Source organism: Notechis scutatus, chromosome 5 (genome assembly GCF_049901735.1).
Source record: "Notechis scutatus isolate UNSWTSFEM ecotype Mainland chromosome 5, rNotScu1.2, whole genome shotgun sequence".
Lineage (NCBI taxonomy): Eukaryota > Metazoa > Chordata > Lepidosauria > Squamata > Elapidae > Notechis > Notechis scutatus.
In genome coordinates, this window is record NC_142013.1 from 21,260,424 (window position 1) to 21,282,452 (window position 22,029).

The 22,029-nt window shown below is 35.7% G+C and overlaps 1 protein-coding gene across 3 annotated transcripts in view; it reads left to right on the plus strand.

Moving 5' to 3' along the window:
- The window catches only part of TNFRSF19 (TNF receptor superfamily member 19), a 41,324-nt gene extending 19,544 nt beyond the window's left edge, over window positions 1-21,780 (plus strand). For all 3 annotated transcript variants that reach the window (XM_087966268.1, XM_087966269.1, XM_026674986.2), the window contains 8 exons: window positions 954-1,064; window positions 2,729-2,907; window positions 4,250-4,335; window positions 16,246-16,410; window positions 17,164-17,289; window positions 17,954-18,056; window positions 18,613-18,980; window positions 20,063-21,780. In XM_087966268.1, the coding sequence (XP_087822394.1) occupies window positions 954-1,064; window positions 2,729-2,907; window positions 4,250-4,335; window positions 16,246-16,410; window positions 17,164-17,289; window positions 17,954-18,056; window positions 18,613-18,973 (1,131 nt within the window). In that variant the 3' untranslated portion in view covers window positions 18,974-18,980; window positions 20,063-21,780. The remainder of the gene's footprint in view (window positions 1-953; window positions 1,065-2,728; window positions 2,908-4,249; window positions 4,336-16,245; window positions 16,411-17,163; window positions 17,290-17,953; window positions 18,057-18,612; window positions 18,981-20,062) is intronic.
- Window positions 21,781-22,029: the final 249 nt, after the last annotated feature.

Sequence of the window (22,029 nt, forward strand, 5' to 3'; positions counted from 1 at the left end):
ACATCTACAGCAGAGCACAACTTCAATACCATTGCCACTGACAAAAATCACCATTGATCAACTGCAAAATGCAGTTTTCCTTGGAACAACTTACATTCTGCAACAATAACTTTTATGCCATCAAACAACAACATCTGCCTATCCCAGGTCCTTGTAAAGGACTCAACAGGTTGAAAAAATGCCAAATCCAGTCTAAACATCTGGCTGGCTGTGTAACCAACCATTATAATAATATAAGCATGGTAGTTTCTGAGTTGCCTAAAATTGCAGTTACAAAGCAATCTACAGATCATTTGGAAGGATGGTACATGAGTGATCTTGCTGCTGCATCTTTTGAAGCCCCAGTATGGTTATTAAAATGGCAACATTTCATCTGTGCAATATACTTGTGAGATACGTTGCCTTGAGATAATACAAGTAACTCCCATGCACCAAGTTATCTTTGTGTGAGGGTTTTAGCATGGTTCTCCCCTATTCAAGTTCAATACTTTAACTACTATATGTGTATGGAGATTCTCAGCAATCCAGGTCATGGGTTGTCTCAAAGGTGCTTTTTTAAAAAGGCAGTTGGACTTTTTCCCTTGAGGAAGAAGAACAAAACATTTCTTCTCCAAGAAGCACACACACACACACCCCGCCATCACAACTGATGAAGCTTCTTGGTTTTGTTCTTCCTCAAGAAAAAAAAACACACAGTCCAGTTGCCTTTTGAAAAAGCACCTTTGAGACTTAACTACTATCCTACATTCATTCTTGCAGTATAAGCCTGTTTTCCCCCCCAAAAAACCTCTTCCAGTTATATATATGTTCCCAAATTTTGATTAGCAATTCCAAGTACATTTCTGTAGTTATGTATTTTCTTGGGAGCAAATTCTGAGTATGTATAGGGCTGTATTCTTGAAATATACATTTCTTTAACAATGTAATCTTAACTTCTTCCCTCTTGTTTGTAGTTAAATGTTGTAATTTGTGAAACTGGAGAGTGTAGAGAGCAGGAGTACAGAGATCATGATGGAAATTGTATATTGTGTGAACAATGTGGTCCTGGAATGGAATTATCTAAGGTATGTTCATATAAAACTTGGAAAAGTATTCTCTTGATTTTTCAAGTATGATAATTACTAAATATATTTCTACCCTACATAGAGCACTGAAAGAGTACTTGTAAATTAAATATTTTGGAAGTTGCAATATTATTTACTAGAGAAGTCTTTTCATAGTTTAAGAGTTAAACATTCATTTTTTCATTCATACATACATTTTATTTGTATGGCCACCCATCTCACTTAAGCCAGTGCAAGGCCACAGTGTGGGCTTTTTGTGCTCATGAAGTCCCATAGAAATTATTGCACATATTGCTACATTTTCCAGCAATTAAAGGCAGCCTCATTTAGTGTACATTGTAATAGATGAGACATGATCATGTTCCTGTTTCATTTAAGGCTGAAGCTAAACCAGCTGACCATGATTTCTATTTGCCCATTGAGTAGTACCTAGCAATCCAGGAAGATCCTCAAGTCATGGCTCTTCTCTCTTGGTATCACTTCCTGGAAAGACAACATGTGAGTAGGTAGAAAATCTCAGTGGACAAACAACAACTCTATTTGCTTGAGTTTAGTTTCGCTCATTTCATCTCATTCAGATTCTAGTTATCTTCAGATATTGAATCAAAACATTGACCAAACTGCCAGACTGGTAGCAGTTTGGCTATCATCAACAATTTGCCAATATCTCATACTGATAGATGCTTCTCCCACTGGCTTCATATAAAAGTTAAAAAGAACTGAGCCCTGTAGCACTCCATAAGTAACAGGACAACATAAAGAACTGGGTCTGCCTATATGATAATTGTCTAGCAATATATTATTTTTATTTATTGTGCAAATTTATTTTCCCCTCTTGTAAACAGTTTCTATTAGGAAGCATTTTTTAGAGGAACTGTAGGGTTATCTTAGTATTTTTTTAAATTTTCCCACAGTTTTTTATGTGATAGAATTTTATGCTGCTATTATATTTTCTGATATTTTGTTTGGTTATGTACAATTTCATGTATTTTATGTGAGCCCCCAAGTATTGCAGAATGATAGATAGATAGATAGATAGATAGATAGATAGATAGATAGATAGATAGATAGATACATACATACATAAATAGATACATAAATAGATACATAAATAGATACATAAATAGATACATAAATAGATACATAAATAGATACATAAATAGATACATAGATAATTTTGCACTATATTTAACATATTTAATTGTATAGCTTTCTCTATTGTTTATATAAGATAATCATTGTAAGCATTTTTGTTGATCATATATACCTTCAGCTTAACTCAACAAGTTTATATTAAATTATTTTTCTGGTGTTCATATAATTGCTTGAAGGACTTCATAGGCTAGCTTCTAAATTTTGACATTGTTGGCATAGTTTAAAGATGGACATGCCAGCAATTTCCATAAGTTTATAATAATGAAGCAGTAGGAATCCACTGAATCTTTTTTCATTCAAATACTAGAGGTTTCTGAGATGAAAGTGGATAAGTTAGTATTTCTTATAAAAGTAAAGGGGATTATCCACAATGGACAGCACTTTAGGAATTGCTGAAAAGATTATTTTTTATTTTCAGAAATAATTACCCTGAGACCTCATTTTATCTTTGTTGCTTCCCATTATTCATGTCTCTTTAAGTGTCACAATAATGCTTGTTAATCCCACAGGAATGCGGTTTTGGATATGGCGAGGATGCCCAGTGCATGACGTGCAGGCCAAACCGATTCAAAGAGGACTGGGGCTTTCAAAAATGCAAACAATGTTTGGACTGTGCTTCAGTAAATCGATTTCAGAAAAGCAATTGTTCTGCCATTAGCAATGCTGTTTGTGGAGACTGCTTGCCTGGGTAAGTTATAGAAGGAATTATGAAGGACTGTAAATAACCGTATTCTCAGTTTTGGCTGGCTCTGCTACAGTTGTCAAATTGCTTCTGTATACTGTAGTGAAAACTTGCTTTCATGGTTTAAACTGAGAAGAGGGAATGTCTATTGCTTCCAAATGTCTATTCAATATTATAAATATTTACAATATTAATAGTAAATGCATTTATTTTTATTAAAGAAATGATGCAGTTTACATCATTACACAGTTTTAATTATACAACTGATGTTAATTGATATGTAAAATTGTCCACTGGGTATTAAGTCTATTACATCAAAGTCAGTCTGCTAAATTGAGATTTTCCTTCTACCATGTCTTCCAGATGTAATAGGTGATTATATATTGAAGCCTCGCTCTTAGGGTACTCTAATGAAAAGTCATCTCACAATAGCAGAACTTCCTTTTCTTCAGAATTCCATTATGCAGTGCATATTGTTCAGATATGTGTAAAGGAGACATAAAGGTACCATATTTTAGGTGGAAATGTGGAGATCTTAAAAATGGCCAAAGAAGAGTTGCTCACATAGCCCTCCCCATCCCTGACCTCCCAGTGATGGGTTGGAAATCTGGGGGTGGGGGTGTTAATTTATGTTGGTTTTAGTGTACCTATACTTCTCAATATGATCCAAGATCCTAATAAATTAATTTTGCAGATCACATGAAAAATTGCATTAGCATCAAGCAAATGCAAGTGAATTCCCCATCAGATTTCCAATTGGACAGATGGAAGTAAAGGACAAAGTAGAAGTATGTGACAACAAGCTACAGTAAAACAAATGATGACAAAACAAAAGTTTCACCAAATTCACCTCTGGATTTAGACCAAAGCCTTGAACTTGTAGGATTCCTGGGATCAGTGAGCCTAGAAACCCATTTTTTGTTTTTCCCAGAATGCACCAGATTGCACTGCTGGATTTCAGTGTTACGATTGCCAAAATTTGGCACATTGTTTCCTGCCATGTTAGTTAGTTCTGTATAGTACTGTTCACCATTTTAAAAACAATCTTCCTAAAACTTAGGAAAAAGGATAATCTTACCCATGCTTATGCATTTGATATGAATCTGCCCATTTTTCATCATTGCTGTGCTCACCGCTGCCCTCGTCTTTCGGTCCAATAAAGCATTAAACGGGTGTCCTAGCCCATCAGAAGAGTGTCACTGCCTGAACCTCTTGCTTAATCTCGACTTATATGATCCTATATTATTTCAATATCTTTTTATGGATTTTTATTAGCATAATTCTGAAATGAGCTGGTTGTTTTTTTTTTCAGATATGAGAAATGTGATATTTTTCTTCTGTCTTCCAGATTTTATAGAAAGACAAAGCTTGGAGGCTTTCAGGATATGGAATGTATCCCTTGTGGTGATCCACCTCCTCCTTATGAACCACACTGTAAGTGCTTCTGATACTGAAATATTAGGACATTCATAATGTAAACTGCATTTTCCTGATTACTGTGACAACCTGGAAACCCTAGATTGCTATCACTAAGCAATGCGGTCACATGATGTCACACTTTACCATCACATCAGTCCCAGTCCCCAGTCGACGTTATAGCTGCAGGACCACCTGTATGTCTGTAATTATTCCCTGGAGAGCTACAAAGAGTGAAATGAGTGGGTTTAAGGGGATTTGTGAAGCCCCCTTAAAAAAACCAGAGCTCCCTCTATTCGTATTATAAATACTACTTGCTAGAAGAAAAGCACAAGGCTGCCACAAGACCAGCAATTTCTGCAATAGAGCTGAGCCTTGCATCATATCAGCCAGGCTCCTCTGCAACCCCCACCCCCAAATGGTAAGGTAGGTACTGCTTGGCCCTGGGTGAGAAGCAGGCTGAGTCCCGCCCATTCCCTGGGTAGCCAGATAGCTGTAAATGCCCTCCATGTGCCAGTCCCTTCTGTTCCTTTGCCTGGCTGCATGGCCAGCTTGAGAGCAGGATAAGGCCTGGGGAACCCCGAGGGACAGGGTGGGATAAGCCTTGGGAGACCTGGGACAGGCTGGCCTGGGCCTGCACTATCCCTTTAAGGGTCTGTCCCAACCCTGAGGCACCAGGTGCTCCACTTAATGACCTGCACATTAATGGCAGGCTCCATTACGGGATAAATAGAGGGTTACTGTAACAGCTGATAGGAATGGTGGGTTGCATAGTAAAGCAAGAGGAGACAGGTACTCAGTTTTTGCAGTGGAAGGTGAAAGTTCCTTCCTATTGTTCCATATAATCTCTCTCATGAACTGTTCAGCTCTCACAGTCAGCTAAGGTCATTGCTAATGCACTGTGCAATCTCTCATGCATGTCTTATTTGGAACAGCTGACATGCACCTAGAGGGCTCTCCAGTGTGGTGGGACAGCTCTCTATTGCACCAGGCATTGTTGCCTGTGCATCTGTCTTCTACAATAGGTGAGGTGTTTGCATGGTATGGCAGATGTTAAGTCATACTATTCTTAAGCATAATGTAGTACCGTTACTATATCTGACATTTAGTAGCCTGACTAATAGATGATAGATACAGGAAGTACATGCAACAAGTACCTCCTTCTTTATGGAAAATGAAGGAAGCAAAATTAATGGAATCTACCCGTGTCTTCATTTAAAATCGGGGACCCCAACTCTCAGGGCATGGCTCACTGGGCCATGGCCCATTCAGAACTGGACAGCACAAGTGATGGGCGAGTGCACAAAGCTCCATTTGTGTTTCGGGATGAGCCGCACAAGTGGCAGACAAGCACATGAAGCTCCATTTGTGCTTTGGAAGCGAACCGCACAAACGGTGGCTGAGTGCACCTGTATGTGTGCAGTTCCATTTGTGCGAGCTGCAGGTGCTCTGGCTCATGCACGAAGCTCCATTTGTGTGAGCAATGGGGATGCATGTATCCTTGCACATATGGAGATGTACGTGCTTACGCATGCGCCTGCCATTCACACAGAAGCATCCCCCTCCTCCCCCCACTCTTTCAGTTAAAAAATTGAAAGAGACATTTTAACAACTCAGTGAAGGCAGGAATATTGTGGAGAATAACATTTCTAATTGGAAGAGTAAAACAGTAGCCTTTCAAACTGAAGCATTTAATGAAAGATCCCATATGGAGAACAACAATCAGGACTTAGTAATATGAAACCTGTTGCTGTTCTCATCAAGTCAAAATATGTTTTTGAAGATTTCTCTACATCTGTAGGTAATTATGTGTATTGCTGAATACTGATATTAAGCTGTTTTTATAATACTTTAATACTAGGTAAATTGACTCACAAATTAACTAATTTATTCCAGTTTTTAGAAACTTTAGCATATTGTAAATAAAAATGGCACAATAATTATGTCGAAAGAATTCTAAATGTTTAGTAAGTGTGTTCAATTTCTTAGAACTTCCCCAAATAAAATATGCATGCTGATACACTATATTACAGTGTGTTTTGACAAATTACTGTTTGCTCTTGAATGCTAAATTGGGTCCACAGACTTCCCAGGCTAAAATCCTATGATCATATAATGTGATAGCAACATTAATAATGATCAGAGAATGTTGATAGCAGTTGATTATTACCTAGCTAGCTATAAATTTCAGGGCTGCTTTCATCTACTCTCCGTCAGTAGACCTTTTAAAACAGAGTTGTGGTTTAAATATTTACTCATGAAAAAGCTGACTGTGGATTGTAAAAAGGCCATCAGAAAGTTAAAAGGACTTTCTAAAAGGAGAATAAAAGGCAAAAGAAGAGAAATCACTTATGTAAACATTTATGATAAACACTGAATTCTGTATCATTCAGTAATAGCAAATAATGCTATGGCATATGTTGAAATGGAATCAAGAACAAATAAATCTGCAGAAAATAAAGGAAGCACTTCTGAATACTGTATATTATATTCTGCTAGATACAATATACATATAATTTTCAGAAATTTGAAGGACTGGAAAAAAGCATGTAAATATAATCTTAATTATAAATTTAGAATAAAAAAGTAAAATACATCAATCAGCATGAAGTACAGGTAGTCCTCGACTTACAATTCAGCTCAAAATTTATGTTGCTAAGTGATAAATTTGTTAAGTGAGTTTTTCCCCATTTTACGATCTTTCTTATCACAGTTGCTAAGTGAATCACTGCAGTTGGTAGATTAGCAACACGGTTGTCAAATGAATCTGGCTTCTCATTGACTTTGCTTATCAGAAGGTTACAAAAGATGATCACATGACCCAGGGACACTGCAACCGTCATAAATCTGAGTCAGTTGTCAGGCATCTGGATGTAAATCATGTGACCATGGGGATGCTGCAGTGGTCATTAAGTGTGAAAAATGGTCATAAATCACTTTTTTCAGTGCTGTTATAACTTGGAATAGTCACTAGTTGAGGACTAGTGGAAGTCGAGGACTACCTGTACAGCTAGTCCTTGACTTATGATCACAATTGGGATCGGAACTTCCATCACTAAGTTAGGTGGTGGTTAAGTAAGACTCGTCCAATTTTAGAATCATTTTTGTCACATTCATTATAAGCAAATCACTGTGGCTGTTAAGTGAACCACATAGTCATTAAACAAAACTGGCTTCCATAATTAACTTTGCTTGTCAGAAGCCAACTGGGAAGGTCACAAGTGGCAATTATATGACCCTGGGATGCTGCAAACATTATAAATACTTGCTGGTTGCCAAGCAGCCAAATTTAGATTACGTGATCACGGGGAAGATGCAACTATCATGAGGACCATTGCTAAGTCATTTTTTTCCAATGCTGTTGTGACTTTAAATGGTTGCTAAACAAATGATTGTAAGTTGAGGACTACCTGTATATTTACAGTTACTATTTCAGGAGAATAATAAGTTCTTAGCTCATGTGAACATGCAATTTAGATCACTGCTAAGACTTTTTGTTTTTTTAATTAATTTGCCTCAGCAAATTTTACAAGACACTACAAAAAACAGAAAATACTTTAAATACTGAATCAGCAACTAACTTTAAAAAAAAAACCAAAACAACAACAAAAGAGAAACTAATTATATATATCACATATTCATCAAATATCAAACTAATTTCTAATTCTACGTTTTTAAAAAAACATGGTTCTCTAACATGATCAAATATCACAACATTTATGCCAAAGGAGAACATATTGAATCAATTTTTTCATCACTAGATAAAGTAGCTAGATGAAATATGGAAAATGTATTTCTACATTTGGAAGATGCACACGCCTAAAAACAGCCTTTTAAGAATGGAGTTGTTTTAAATCTGGAGGATTCATAATAAGATGTAAGATTTAAAGTAACTTTCCATTTACATTTTGTCTCAATAGTAATTTGTGGTCTTCATGTCCAGACAAACATAAGAAACTGGTAATGCCTAGAGCATAGAGCTAATGCATTTATCTGGTCAGAGCCAGTAGGCAGAAAGACAGCTCAAGGGATATTAGAGATGAAATATTGCACTTGTATAATAAATACAAATTTATTAAAAACATAACTGCTATTTCTTTTCTGCTCTTTATAACAGAGAATCTAAAACTGTGATATTGAAGGCATTATCATATTACTTTTAACTTAGCATATGGCTATAGAGGCAGATGCCAACTCAGTATACACTAAGATATTGATTAAAGGAATTGAACTGCTTCCTTGCTGACCATAATTTGGCCCTTAAACATTTGTTTAATAAATTCTGTTCCAGGATCCTCTTATGTTCCTTCTATTTCTGGTTTTATTTTTCAAGGAAATGGGATGGGAATCGTTATTTCATTTTTTACCACATATAGTGATTGCAATATATTGTATGAAACAAAACAAGTTTCTAGACTTACTTAATGAACTGTGTCTTGATTTTGATTATACCAGTATTTCTTTAATAAAGTTCCGGTTTACCCCGGCCAGTTTTTTAAAATATCACAATTAGTTTATTCTCTACAAAAAAAATGACATTTGGGCATGTTCAGCAAGGGATTTAAAAGCTGCATTTTTTTAATGTATTGACCCCAGTAGTCAAAAATACTTTTTACTAACCTTATTGTTAACTAGGCTCATAAGTTGGAGATACCTTCCTATAGTTGAGCTTGTCTTGGAAAACACCAATCTCTGATCAGCTGTTCTGCAACTAGCACCATGGCAATGGCAATGGAGCTGGCAAAGCTGGTTCTTAAATATTTACCCACACAGCACTAGATAGCTCTTAAATTAATGTACATTTGGAACACAGATTATTTTCCATATGGAGCGCAATAGCTCAGTGGTTAAAGATGCTGAACTTGTCATCTGGAGAGCTGACAGAGGGGTTCAAGACCCGAGCTCTGCACAACGGAGTGAGTTCCCGTTACTTGCCCCAGCTCCTGCCCACCTAGTTCAAAAGCATGCAAATGTGAGTAGATTAATAGGTACCACAAGGCTCAAGGTTGTCTCAGCCTTCCATCCTTCCGAGGTGGGTAAAATGAGGACCCAGATTGTTGGGGGGCAATATGCTGACTCTGTAAACCGCCTAGAGAGAGCTGTAAAGCAGTGTGAGCACATGACCATGGAAATTATCTTCGAACAACACTGGGTCCCTCGTCCAAGAAACAGAGATGAGCGCTGCACCCTAGAGTCGGATACGATTGGATAGGGAAACCTTTACCTTTAAGTTCCATAGGAATAGTCACCTGTTCCTTTTTTTTTCCCTTTCTTCCTGCCTAATTATACCAAATGGTCATAGAGAAAGAATGTTTCATGTAGGCCTCTTGAAAGTCATGGAGCTGCACTTCCTTGTTAAAAAGAAAGGACAAGTTAAATGGGGATGTGACTTACTGTGAGATTTCTTATTCCTTACAGTTACCTATTGTGCACACACAGCAGTGGTGCGATTCAAATATTTTTACTACCGGTTCTGTGGGCGTGGCTTGGTGGGCATGGTATGGCTTGGTGGGCATGGCTTGGTGAGTGTGGTAGGGGAAGGATACTGTAAAATCTCCATTCCCACCCATCTCCAAGAGGATACTGCAAAATCCCATTCCCTCCCCACCCCACTAACCTGCTTTCCAGCTCCATTCTCCTGTGCAGGGCAACAAAAGAAGACCCAGCCAATCAGCTGGGACTCGGGAGGCAGAGAACATAGGGGGGCAGGGCCAGTCAGAGATGGTATTCCAAACTACTCAAAATTTTCGCTACCAGTTCTCCAGAACTGGTCAGAACCTGCTGAATACCACCTCTGAGACACAGGTACATCTGCACCAGTGTGTGAACACCACTGCAGGAAGAGCTGATTACTATACAGAGACAGATTGTATAAATAGTCTCTGAAGTTAAGCTTTATTCTCTGGAAAGAGGAAAGAAAGTGTTAATTTCAGCCATGAGATTTGATGAAGTCAGTAATTCTCTTAACCAGTTTTTTACACAAGTTAATACTAGAACCAGTCTTTCATCTTTTGAGTCAATCCCATAATTAGGATCCTTCTTTGCCAGGGGCTGAATGAATGTTTATTTTACATATAGGATGTCTGCAAGATATTTAACTTAATCATTACTTTTTATTAACAAAAAAAATAGCTGCTTAGTTATCAGATTTAAGTGAACTTGAAATTCCTGAGTGGGAATGGTTTATGGGTAATGATTAACCTATACTGAATGGATTGTCTTTTGTATTTATTAAAACAGCTAACCCTTAAGGACAGTGAAAGCATTTACACCTGATATTAATTACTAACTAAACATTTGCTCATTAAACTACAAGATTACAGAAATGTGATCTGTACAGGCTTTTTCTGAGTTTTGCTCAGAATTTATTGACACAAAATTTGTTGACAATGAAGATATACTTCAGTAATTCATTTTTGTTCCATTTGAGAAAATAGCATACCTTTTAAAAAACCATTCTACTCAACAAGATAAGTAATTTAGATTATAACCAGAAGATTAATTTATAAGCAATAACAAGCATTGCTTATGTTCCTTATGTCCTCAGCTTCCAGAAAATTAGATAAAGAATGAAATACTGTTTATCATATTGCATTTAAGTGTACCCTTCCTTGGTATGATGTCTGTTGTGTTGGCCATTGATGTGCTATTCAATATGCCACTGTGTTGATTGCGCACACAGTTAAGGTGAAACTCCAGCCCATTTCTTGAAATATAGAGCATGATGTTCTTTCCCCATACATTGGTGCACTAGCTCTCATAAAACAAACAAAGCAATCTGAAAAACTCTGGAGATGAACAAACTCCTAGCAATTCAGAGAGACAAATAAATTAAAATAGAAGGTGTTGGAATATATGAATGTTTCATAGTGGGGTAAATTGCTTTTTCAGAAATAATAGGTAAGGAAGAAAAACACTCTGCTGGTGTCTACAGAACAAAAGAATGGGTCCAGAATATTTTTTTATTTAGCATTCAATGTCTATTGAATGACATGGAATGACAATTGAAAACCTATCTAATAATCAAAAGCTCCATTGTGGGATTACTGTAATTAATAGCCAATGCAGAGTGATGAGGGGGGGAGGTAGAATTTTCTGCTTGTAATATTGTTATTAAAATATTGTAAGCACACTGGTGTAGAAAAAATATCAATAGGTAATCTGAAAAAGTGTAACTTGACGTTTCTATGGTAGTCTTTAAAGATAAGGAAGGAACTGTATATTTAATGTCAATAATTTTGCGAAGCTCTGCAAAACAGAAAAGGTAGAAACATTTCTTATAGTAATATTATCTTATTACTATTGTTACCACAGAAAAAAGGCAATTTGTTGATAAATTTGATGTGCACACATAATAAATTCAATATGTACACATGAAAGCTAGCAGATAATTCAGATAATATGTTTGAAGCCAATATCATAATAGTGCATTATTTTAAGATTTAATGCTGCATGAGTTATCCAGTTGTTTATATTTTTAAGGATTCAAAAAATAATAAATTTTATTTTTTAATTAAAATTATTTAGCAGATCATCAATCAATCCTTTTCTAATTAACAACTTTTATGTGCACTTTAGAAATGAAAATGTTTCAAGGGAGTAATCATTAATCTTAATAATGTGATTTGATTGTACTTTATAATTGGATCTGTTCCATAAATATTTTTATATGGAGTTGATATCAGTAATAAGTTTATAGTTAAATATAAGTCCATGAGTAGATGCATTATGAAGACGAAAATAATAATATTGTTTCTTTCCTGTGAAAGTTTCTGAATATTTAGTATAAATTTGCAGAGATAATTACAGGTAATCCTTATAGCTACAGTTGAGCCCAACATTTCTGTCATTAAGCAAGGTAGTTATTACGTGAATTTTGCCCCATTTTATGATCTTTCTTGTCACAATTTAAGTGAATCACTGCTATTGTTAAATTATCCACACAATTGCTAAGTGAATCTGGCTTCCCCATCAACTTCGTTTGTCAGTTGCCAAACATTTGAATTTTGGTCATGTGACCATGGGGATGTTGCAATGGTATAAGTGTGAAACAGTCATAAGTCACTTTTTTCAGTGCCAATGGTAACTTTGGTCACTAAATGAACTGTTGTAAATCAAGGACTACCTATATATATGTGCAATTTTTTATAGCACAGGAAATGTTATACTTAATAGTAGCATAATTTAGCTACATAATCTCCATTTTTATTATTCTGTCAAATTTCAAAAAGGCTACTGGTTTACAGATGAAAGAATTTTCTTGCAGGTAATCCAGGAAAGAGTTATCTACTCTGGCAACTCCGTGTTAAACAAGGATGTTTATGTATATAAGTAAAAAGTCTAATATTGTAAATAACATCATTTCATCAATAGTACATTTATGATACTAGAGTGTCAACCTGTCTACTTTTTTCTTTCTGAAATAATGCTGTGACTTTTTAAAAATACGTTTTTTCATCATTATAACTATGTAGCACTATTCCCAGCATATTCTATTATATAATTTAACTATATAAGAAAATGGTTCAGACATTTCAGTTTTTCTAATTTATCTAAATACTGTGGTCACTGTTACTGAATTGTATACTTTTTGCTCATTACTTAGTTCTATTGGCAGAATTTCAGTCAATAGTAGCTTTGGTAAACTGGTCATTCTCTCACACAACAGCTCATAGCAATATATTGCAGATTCTTTCTGGCTAAACAGATCTGATACAAAGGATTTAGTTAGTCATCTAGAAAATCTTGAAAGAAATATAAATCCATGATTAATCTAGCCAAGTTTATCTGATTAGCATTTTCTTCTTGTCCCCTAGCTGTAGCTTAGTCATCTCTCTCCTGTTTACTCAGAATATAAAACTTTATTCTCCCTCATGTAAAGTGATAGTAGTTAATAAGAGAGACCATAATGAAAACCATTGGATGTTTTTTTTTTCTACTAAATATATATTGGAAATTTAAAGTAACTACATGTTAGAGCAGTCTTTGCCAAAGAGGCACTTTCCAGATGCATTAAGACGTCAGCTGCTATAATGCAATTGGAGTCCAACATTTCTAGGTACCCAGATTAAAGAAATGTTGTTGAAGTGTATAGAGATACTTTGTCAGTGTTTGGTCTTTTAACTGGCCATTATGTCTTTACATATAATTTTTCAGCAAATTATACCCTTTTAGTTTTGTCAAGACCAACTTGTGGTAATAGATTTAACATTTTTCAGAAGCTAATAAGTTGGAACAGTTTCTTTTAATCTTTTATTACATTAAATATTTGTGGATGTTTGCATGTGAAACCAGTGCTGTTTATGAGATTCCATAAATATGCCAATTTATAATTGTTGAATAGTCAGTTGTAGTGTTAAAAGCATTAAATGTCTTACATCATACCTTTTGTTGCATTAGTTATACTGTACATACTTGGTTTTTTGTGGGTTTTTTATTACAGACAGGTTTTTTAGATTTCTGAAACTTAAAAACATTTAAATACAGATAATGATAGCCTTCGGCAGAAGTTCATAATTCATAAAGAATGCATAAAGTGATAGTGGCAGGCTCTGCCTTTGGGTTTTGTTTACTATAATGTGTAGAGAGCCACTGTATGCAGGTAATATATAAAGTTCATATATTTATTGTATAGACCCATTTTGAGATAGCTCCCATATTGCTTGACCCATTCACACATTTAATGTATCACCATTAATGATGAACAAGGCTAATCAGACAAAAGAAATAAGGTTCCCAAAGTATTTTTAAAAGTCTTTAATACATCATTAAACTTTCCTGTTGTTGTATTTGATATACTGAAAATAGTAATTGCTTTATTTTCAACATCAATTACCTAATCTATCAGTATTCAGAGTAGACAAAAGATACATGGATGAATTCCTTTTGATCTTCTGATTGGGTTTTTTTCAGTATTTTCCTCATAGAAATTAGGCTAGTGCTGTGTTCTAATTTGACTTGATCGGATTTGAAAGAGCTTAGAACAGTGACGGCAAAACTTTTTGTTGTGTACCGAAAGCGTGTGTGTGCCAGCGCCCACAATGCAATGCCCTCCCGCACATGCGCGCACAACACCTTCACCCCCTTACCTGCACTGTGTGTTCACATGCCTCCCAGCTGATTTTTGGCGCATTTGAGGCTGTTTTTGCCCTCCCAGAGGCTCGAGGGAAGCCTCTGCTGTCTCAGGAGGCCGAAAAACGGGCCTTCCGGAAAAACCGGAAGTGCCTGTTTTCAGCCTTTGGAGGGCCTCTGGAGCCTGGAGGAGGTCGTTTTTGCCCTCCTGGTGCCTCTGCAACCTTTGGAGGCCGAAAAATGGGCCCATTTTGGCACTTCCAGTATTTCTGGAAGGCCCGTTTTTCAGCCTCCCGAGGCTGCAGAGGCTTCCCTTGAGCCTCCGGGAGAGTGAAAACAGCCTCAAATGCGCCAAAAATCAGCTGGGAGACACGTACATGTGCAGTGCAGGTAAGTTTGGCTGGGGCTTGCATGCCCGGACAAATGTCTCTGCATGCCACCTGTGGCACGCGTGCCATAGTTTTGCCATCACAGGCTTAGAACATGAAGGATTACAAATAAACTTTTGTCAGTTTCCAGGTTTGCACAGTGGCAAAAGCTCCTTGGTAGGAGCAATAGGATCTCCTCAAAATATGTAGTTGCTTTCCTCAGTCATAGAAAAATGATGTATTCATGCTGCTATATTTTCTGGATCAGTCCTGAAAACCACATTTAAAAATGTACAAATTTCTAATACAAATGGAACCTCTCTATTCAATTTGCTTATTTCTGGATACAGTATACTGAAAAAACAAATGTGCTACTTCTTTCATTCCAATTTTAGAAATCATTCTATTTATTTTCTGTTTTAGATCCAGGTCCAGACTCAGAAGATTTTTATCAACTTCGTCTTTCCCCTTATTTTGTTTCTGATAGTCTCCTAAATTTTTGTTTCAGATATGAGGAGGAGAATATTTGGTATATTGTTGAAAATCACTTCTCTTCTTTTCATAAGACTAGTTAATTACTATAGCACCACTCCTTGGAAGTCTGGATCTTGTATTTAATAAATACTTCAGTTGATAGTTGTTGACTCTTTTTAAATAAATTGTGGATAGTCTGAGCAGTGGATAGATTCTGTTGACCTTGTTTAAATGGCCTCCGAACATAGCATAAATTTAATGGAGGAGCTTGCTGTTATTAGTAGATCTGGATTGCTGTTCTTTATCCTCTTATGAAACAGTAATAGAAAACATCTTCATCTGACACTGTTTAAGAATTAGTTACAATGAACACATCTACAGTATATAGCTTGCTGGCAAAGTTACAATTTCATCATATCAAGTAGATTATTCAGTTCTGGGCTTAGGAAAGATTTTTTTTTAAAAAGAGTGAAGAATAACAGTGAGGAGGATCAAGGGACTGAAAATTAACTGATATGAGAAGAGATTGAAGGAACTGGGTAGGATTTCCTTTGAGAAAAGATAACTGAGAGGAGATCAGTAAGATTCTTCAAATATCTGAATAGATGCCACATAGAAGGACTAGAGCTTTTCCCTGTCATCTCAAAATGTATAGTGTACAGAATAACAGTCTTAAGTTACAAGGCAACTTCATTTGAGTGTTAGGGAAAAGCATTTTGCTGTTAAGAGTAGTTTGACAGCAGAATGAATTACTGAGAAAGATAAGATCCTTTCGCTAGATATATTCAAATAGAGACTGTGTAACGGTAATATTCACTAAGGATATTTTTCTTTGGTTTTGTGCACTTAGTGGAGTTTGACTTCACTGGCCATTTCCATTTCTTTTAGTCTGTTTGTGCTGTGCTGTGTAAATTCTTAAAAGGATTTATCAAATGTGCCTAAAAGAGGTTTGAATTTTTGTTCTTCTTTGCTTATAATTTCATATCAATAAGATATATGTTTTTATTATATATAGGCACTACAAAAGTGAATTTGGTGAAAATCCCATCAACTGTTTCCAGCCCACGAGACACTGCTCTCGCTGCTGTGATATGCAGTGCACTGGCAACCGTACTTTCAGCGCTCTTCATCCTGTGTGTTATCTATTGCAAGAGACAGTTCATGGAAAAGAAGCCAAACTGTAAGTTTCTCTCCTCCCACCCCCACCAACACTTTACATTTATTACTAATATTCTTACCCATGAGGTCTTTATGTTGAGTTTTACTATCTAATAAAAGTCTGTGTAAAAAAATAATAATATTGGAGCTTAACTAACTGTAACTTAAGTGTAACCTGAAGTTTTTGATCAACTACATCAAAGAGTATAAATACACTTATTTGGTTATGTTGAATATATACTCTATATCTGTCTTGATTTTGCCTGGCATTTTGTGAACCATTCAAAAGATCATACAAAAATACATCAAAAATTAATATCCCAAATGTTGCAGTCATGTTGCAGTGTGAAAACTGTGAGAGTCAGAAGAAAGGTTAGCAGTTAGCTACGGCTACTTTTCATGCATTGCTACTCAGTTGTATTTAGATTTTTTTAAATAAAGAAATTATTGAAAAGCAACATATATGTTATTTAGAATTACAGATTATTGTAAACCTTTAACAACAATTTAGGCTGTTGTTGCAATTTCAGATTTCTTCTGCCAAGTATTTCTAATTATTTTTCTTAATGACGAGGGTCAAGGATTAGAACATATTGGAAATAGGCATAAAGGAGCAAGATCCAAGAAAATGATTTAATTCATATTAAGTGAAAACTTTTATAATAGGTGCTCTAAGTTAAATAAAAGTGTAATGGTACTAGATACGATTATAGAATAATTTAAATGTTAATAAAATGGGTTAACACCCAGTGTCAATATCTTCTCTGTTCTAAAGGGTCTGTACAATCACAGGATGTTCACTATGAAGGTTCAGAACTTGCATGTTTTGATAGATCACAACTTAATATATATGAACATAGAACATGCTGCCAGGGCCAGCAGGATTCATTACAGATGTGTGGTAAGTATGGTCTCAAATTACTTGCTGGGTTAGTCTAAGTAGGAGAAACACAGTGAAACTGAAATTTGAATAAAGCCTAGAAAAGTAAATTGCTATGGATAAATTGCTATTTAGTATGCAAGATGTTACACTAGCATAGATCCCATTAAACAGTAGGATTAAAGTAAAAGAATTACTAGCATTTAATAATATAAAGCAAATCAAAATTACACATGGAAATATATAATGTTTCTATGACTAAAACTTTATATGAAGGCTAAGTGCAACACCACCATCGCAAAGGCTAAATGTGTTATAAAGATTTTGTATAAGAGCAGATATGAGCCCTGTGGTGTAGCATTCTCAAACATATTATTTTTGTGTAGAACGCAGTCCCATATCATCATCCCTCACTTGCCTCTCTCCCCAAAGTGGATGGATGACGGATTGTTTGACTAGGCATTAAATTTTAATGGGACCTAAACAACCCCTTTTGTTGTTGATATTTTCTTGCATAACAGAGAGGCGAGACCAGAGGCCAACAGCTGTTCTTCACTATATGTCAACTGTACACTATGGGACTTGTGTGAACCAGCTCATAGCTAGTCTCAACAAGTATAAATTATTTGCATTTCTAGAAAACTATATGCACTTTGTTTCTTATTTAAGATTTTCTTTTTTCAAGGCCCAGTGCATTTGATTCCATCACTGTGCTGTGACGAGTCCTGTAGCTTTGAACATAGCTGTCATGGCTGTCCTTTTCACTCTCAGACTACTCTTCATGAAAGGTACTTCAGGTTTTTAACTTCTGCCTTTTGCTAACTCTTCTACTGAATATTTGTTTGTCCTTATTACATGATACATTGAACTATATTATATTCTGTAGAATTTTCAGTCAACAGAACAGACATTTCTGACAAATTCAGTCACTAATTTGAAAGAGGAAGGGGAATGTGCAATATACAGAAAAAAGCCAATTCAAATAAATTAACTATATTCTAACTATATCCTACTCTGTACTGTTGTTTTTAAAGTGTTCAGTTCTGTTGCATTTTGGTTAGTACTGAAAAGTATAATTTTGTTGTGCTTATTTCCTGCATTTTGAACTTCTCTCCCTCCTGTCACTTGCAATAATTATAACTGACAACATGATGTAAAATTATATTATTAATTTTTTTGTTATATTTTTCTACCATCTTTATGCCCCCAAATGCATAAATATATCACAAATCACACTTTGTATTTATTGATATGCAATCAGTACATTAAGATCACAAGTTTTTTATATATTATTTTTTAAAATGAATCTTTGTTAAATTACTCTTGTTTCTCAACTTTTTACAGGAATTCAAATTCTATTGGAGAAATGATTCCAGCATTTCTTGGTTCTCTTTCACATTCCACTTGTGGAGATCTTTCAGATGCTTGGCCTCTCATCCAAAAACCAGAATGTTGTGATAGTATTTCTTTCACTGAATCATACCGTGAACTAGTGGGAGAAGATGAAAACCTTTTCAGCCCTCTAGAGATAGAAAGAGACGCTGTGGATTCAGCTAACAAACAGGATTTAAATGTAGTCACTTCTACAAAACCTCATTTTGGAAGCTTGACAGAATCACCTGAACTTTCCAATATCACTGCTCCCTTAGATCAGGTTTTGGCTGCTGAACCATTCTCAGCAACAGAGTATGACAGAACAAACTGATAAACAGGTAAGCACCATTATCTAGCAGATAGTTTAAATGAAACTGTTAAGCAGTATTGTCTGGAATAATTATTTTCTTGTTCTGTTAAATGGACATCACAAAGATCCTCTCATTAATTAATTAAGGAAGGAAGAGAAAATAACAGAAAATGTTATTTTTAAAACTACTTTTCTGGATTTGCATTTTGTATAATTTATTCATTACATTTATATCTCACTACAAATGACTGATAGCAATTAACTTGACATGGGAAACGAAGTCTAAAGCATCCATGGTAGAATAAAATCAAAACAGTATAACAATAAATAAAAAGTCAAGAATAGAGCAAGCCCCCCCAAAAAAATAATATTAAGAGAAGGCCTGATCTAATTAGAATATTGTCTGGAACAGTTTTCTTTGAGAATCTTTTTCAATGCAAGCAGGGAAAAGGCCACACTGATTTCCATGGGGAAGCAGCTCCTCCTGTATGAGTTCCTCTACTTCCCCAAAGTGGGGCACTGCTGCAGCTTAGTCCCCCAAAATGGTTAAGTGGAGCATGCAGGAATGAATTAGGAGAATAAACAGGGAAGGAGAGTAGGAGAAGGAGACTAATTGTCAGTTGTTCATAAAGTTTCTATTGGCTGCAGAAATGTTTGCGTCTCTCTGTTTAGAGTTGTTCCAAATTTGTCATTGGGTTTTGGATGCGTCAAATGGGGTTTAGGATTCTTCAGTCGCTCATGTTGTAGTTTCCACTCTGGGGGTTTCTACCAACTTTGGAGGCTAGCAGAGAGGTGAGAAAAAAGATCCTGTGTTTGATTTAGCAGATCTTGTCATCTTTCAGTAACTAATAAGATCATCTGAAAATGGAACTGTAACACTGTATGTGTATAACAGCCGTTGCAGATGTACTACAAGCTTTCTCTGAGTAGGATTGAAAAGTCCTTGATCTGAAATATCAAGAGTGGGGGAAAGTGTTTTTTTCCTGTCACAGTGAAAAGTTAAGTGGCATACAAAAGCATTTAGGTTATCACCCATAAAATGGAGGACAAAAATAAGAGAGACTTGCTGCATTATGTCTTAACACCTTTGTTTTTCTTTTTCTCTTTTAGGAATCCTCATGGCCTTTCCTGGCAGCCCTTAAATTGAGTGCCTCTTCTCGAATGTTTGTGAGTGGAATGCTGCCTGGGTCTCAGTGGTACTGTTTCAGAAACAGCTGAAATAAATTGGCAGCTTTTGAAAGCTCTTTGGCAGTTGGATTTGCAACAAAGCAGCTGTGTGAGAAGATTTCAAGGAGCAACGTGGTCAAAGACCAAGGGCAGCAGCTAACTGCGGGTTGTTCCTCATTCAGATATAGTTTGATGGATTGATCTCACAGCTAAGGAGATTATGTAAGGATAACAAGCAGTAGAATAGTCTTCTGAGTATATGTACTAACAGCAGATGTGTGACAGAAATTTATCCTTTTATTATGTTGGCAAAAAGAAGCACTTGATAGGATTTGCAACAAAGCTGTGTTGAATCCCTGTGAATGTGCCAAGAATCTTAGCACTGCAAAGAATCCTTTTTAGGAAAAATGAAAATTGCTGATTTGTCTATACTTATTTATTGTGAACCTGGAAATATTCTCTGCTGTCACAGTTCAGTATTGCATAAGTGTTTATATCGAAAAAGCATATTGTAGAAATTGAAAAGTGGTGCTCAAGAGCCTTCTGCACAGCTCTTTATAGGGCAGCTCTCTGATGTTTATCTTGAACTACATCCCAGTGGGTTCAGTGCTGTCTACTCTGGAGGTAAAATAACTCCAATTTTCAATGAAATACTTCCCCTACAAATAACTGCTGTTATATGCTGGTGTTTGGCAGAATTTCCTAATTCAAAAAAACACATTAGATGTCATTTATTTCAGTAGTGGTGTTTTGTTAGTTATATCGGGCATTTACTATGTCAGTGAAATTTTATGTGCTTTTTTATACATTTTTTTTAAAGTTTGAAATAAGACCTAAAATTATAAATGCCTTTGGCCCCTTGGGCAGTGTCTCAGGACCCTAGGATTCCTTACATTTGAATAAAGAAATGAGCAGAAAGCATTCAGGATCCAAAACACTCTACCATTTCCATGTCTCTAAACTGAAGGGAAATATAGCTCAGCAGTGGGACTATTAAAAAAAATCCCATTGCTTGAAGAAGTAGGTAGAGATGTATATATCAGTAATTATTTCTGCTCTTTAAAATAGTAGCAAAGAGAGCATTAGAATAGTTCTACTACTCTGCAATACTGTTCCCTCTTACTTGTGGATAAAAATTAAATTCAATGGAATCTATTTTCTTAGTAGATATGGATAAAATTGTAGTCTTAAAAGTTACATTTGTAAACCCACAAATACAATAATTGAGGGAATGCAGTGTTATGTATAGTTACTTGAAAGGTAAGGCCCACCAAAAAGTAGTAGGTAAGGTCAGACATCCGAGGCAGATTGGTATGCAGGGTACTATGTTAACATTATTATTGCAAAATTCACATTTATATAATTTTTGCATGAGGAACCATATTTATGTAAACTTTGTAAATAATCTGACATGCATTTCAGTATTGTGTAAAACTTTTGATAAAATATATATAGAAATTTCACCTATGAAAGCTCTTTCATAAATTAATTTTGTCATTTTTATCCATTATCTGTGCTATCTATGGACAATGGTCATTTTGTATGTGTAATTTACACTTTATATAATTAGATTACCCACCAACCCACGTATTAAAAATGAAGAACTGGGAAGTATAAATTACATATACTATACTGTTCATAAAATGTTTGATTCAATTAAATTCATATTAATTATGTTGCCTATGTCAAACATGTTGCATATGTGCAAAAAGATTGAATGATTGATTATGAGCCATCAAGTTGGGGTCAACCTGATGATCAAATAGGTAGACCCCCCACCAGTATAATTCTTTCCCTGCTACGTCCCTTCAAAACTTTCAGTGGTACAGCCATCACACTTGCTGATCACCCTTTTCTTCTCTTTCCCAACATTATGGACTTATCAGAGAAGCTAGGTCTTTGTATGATGT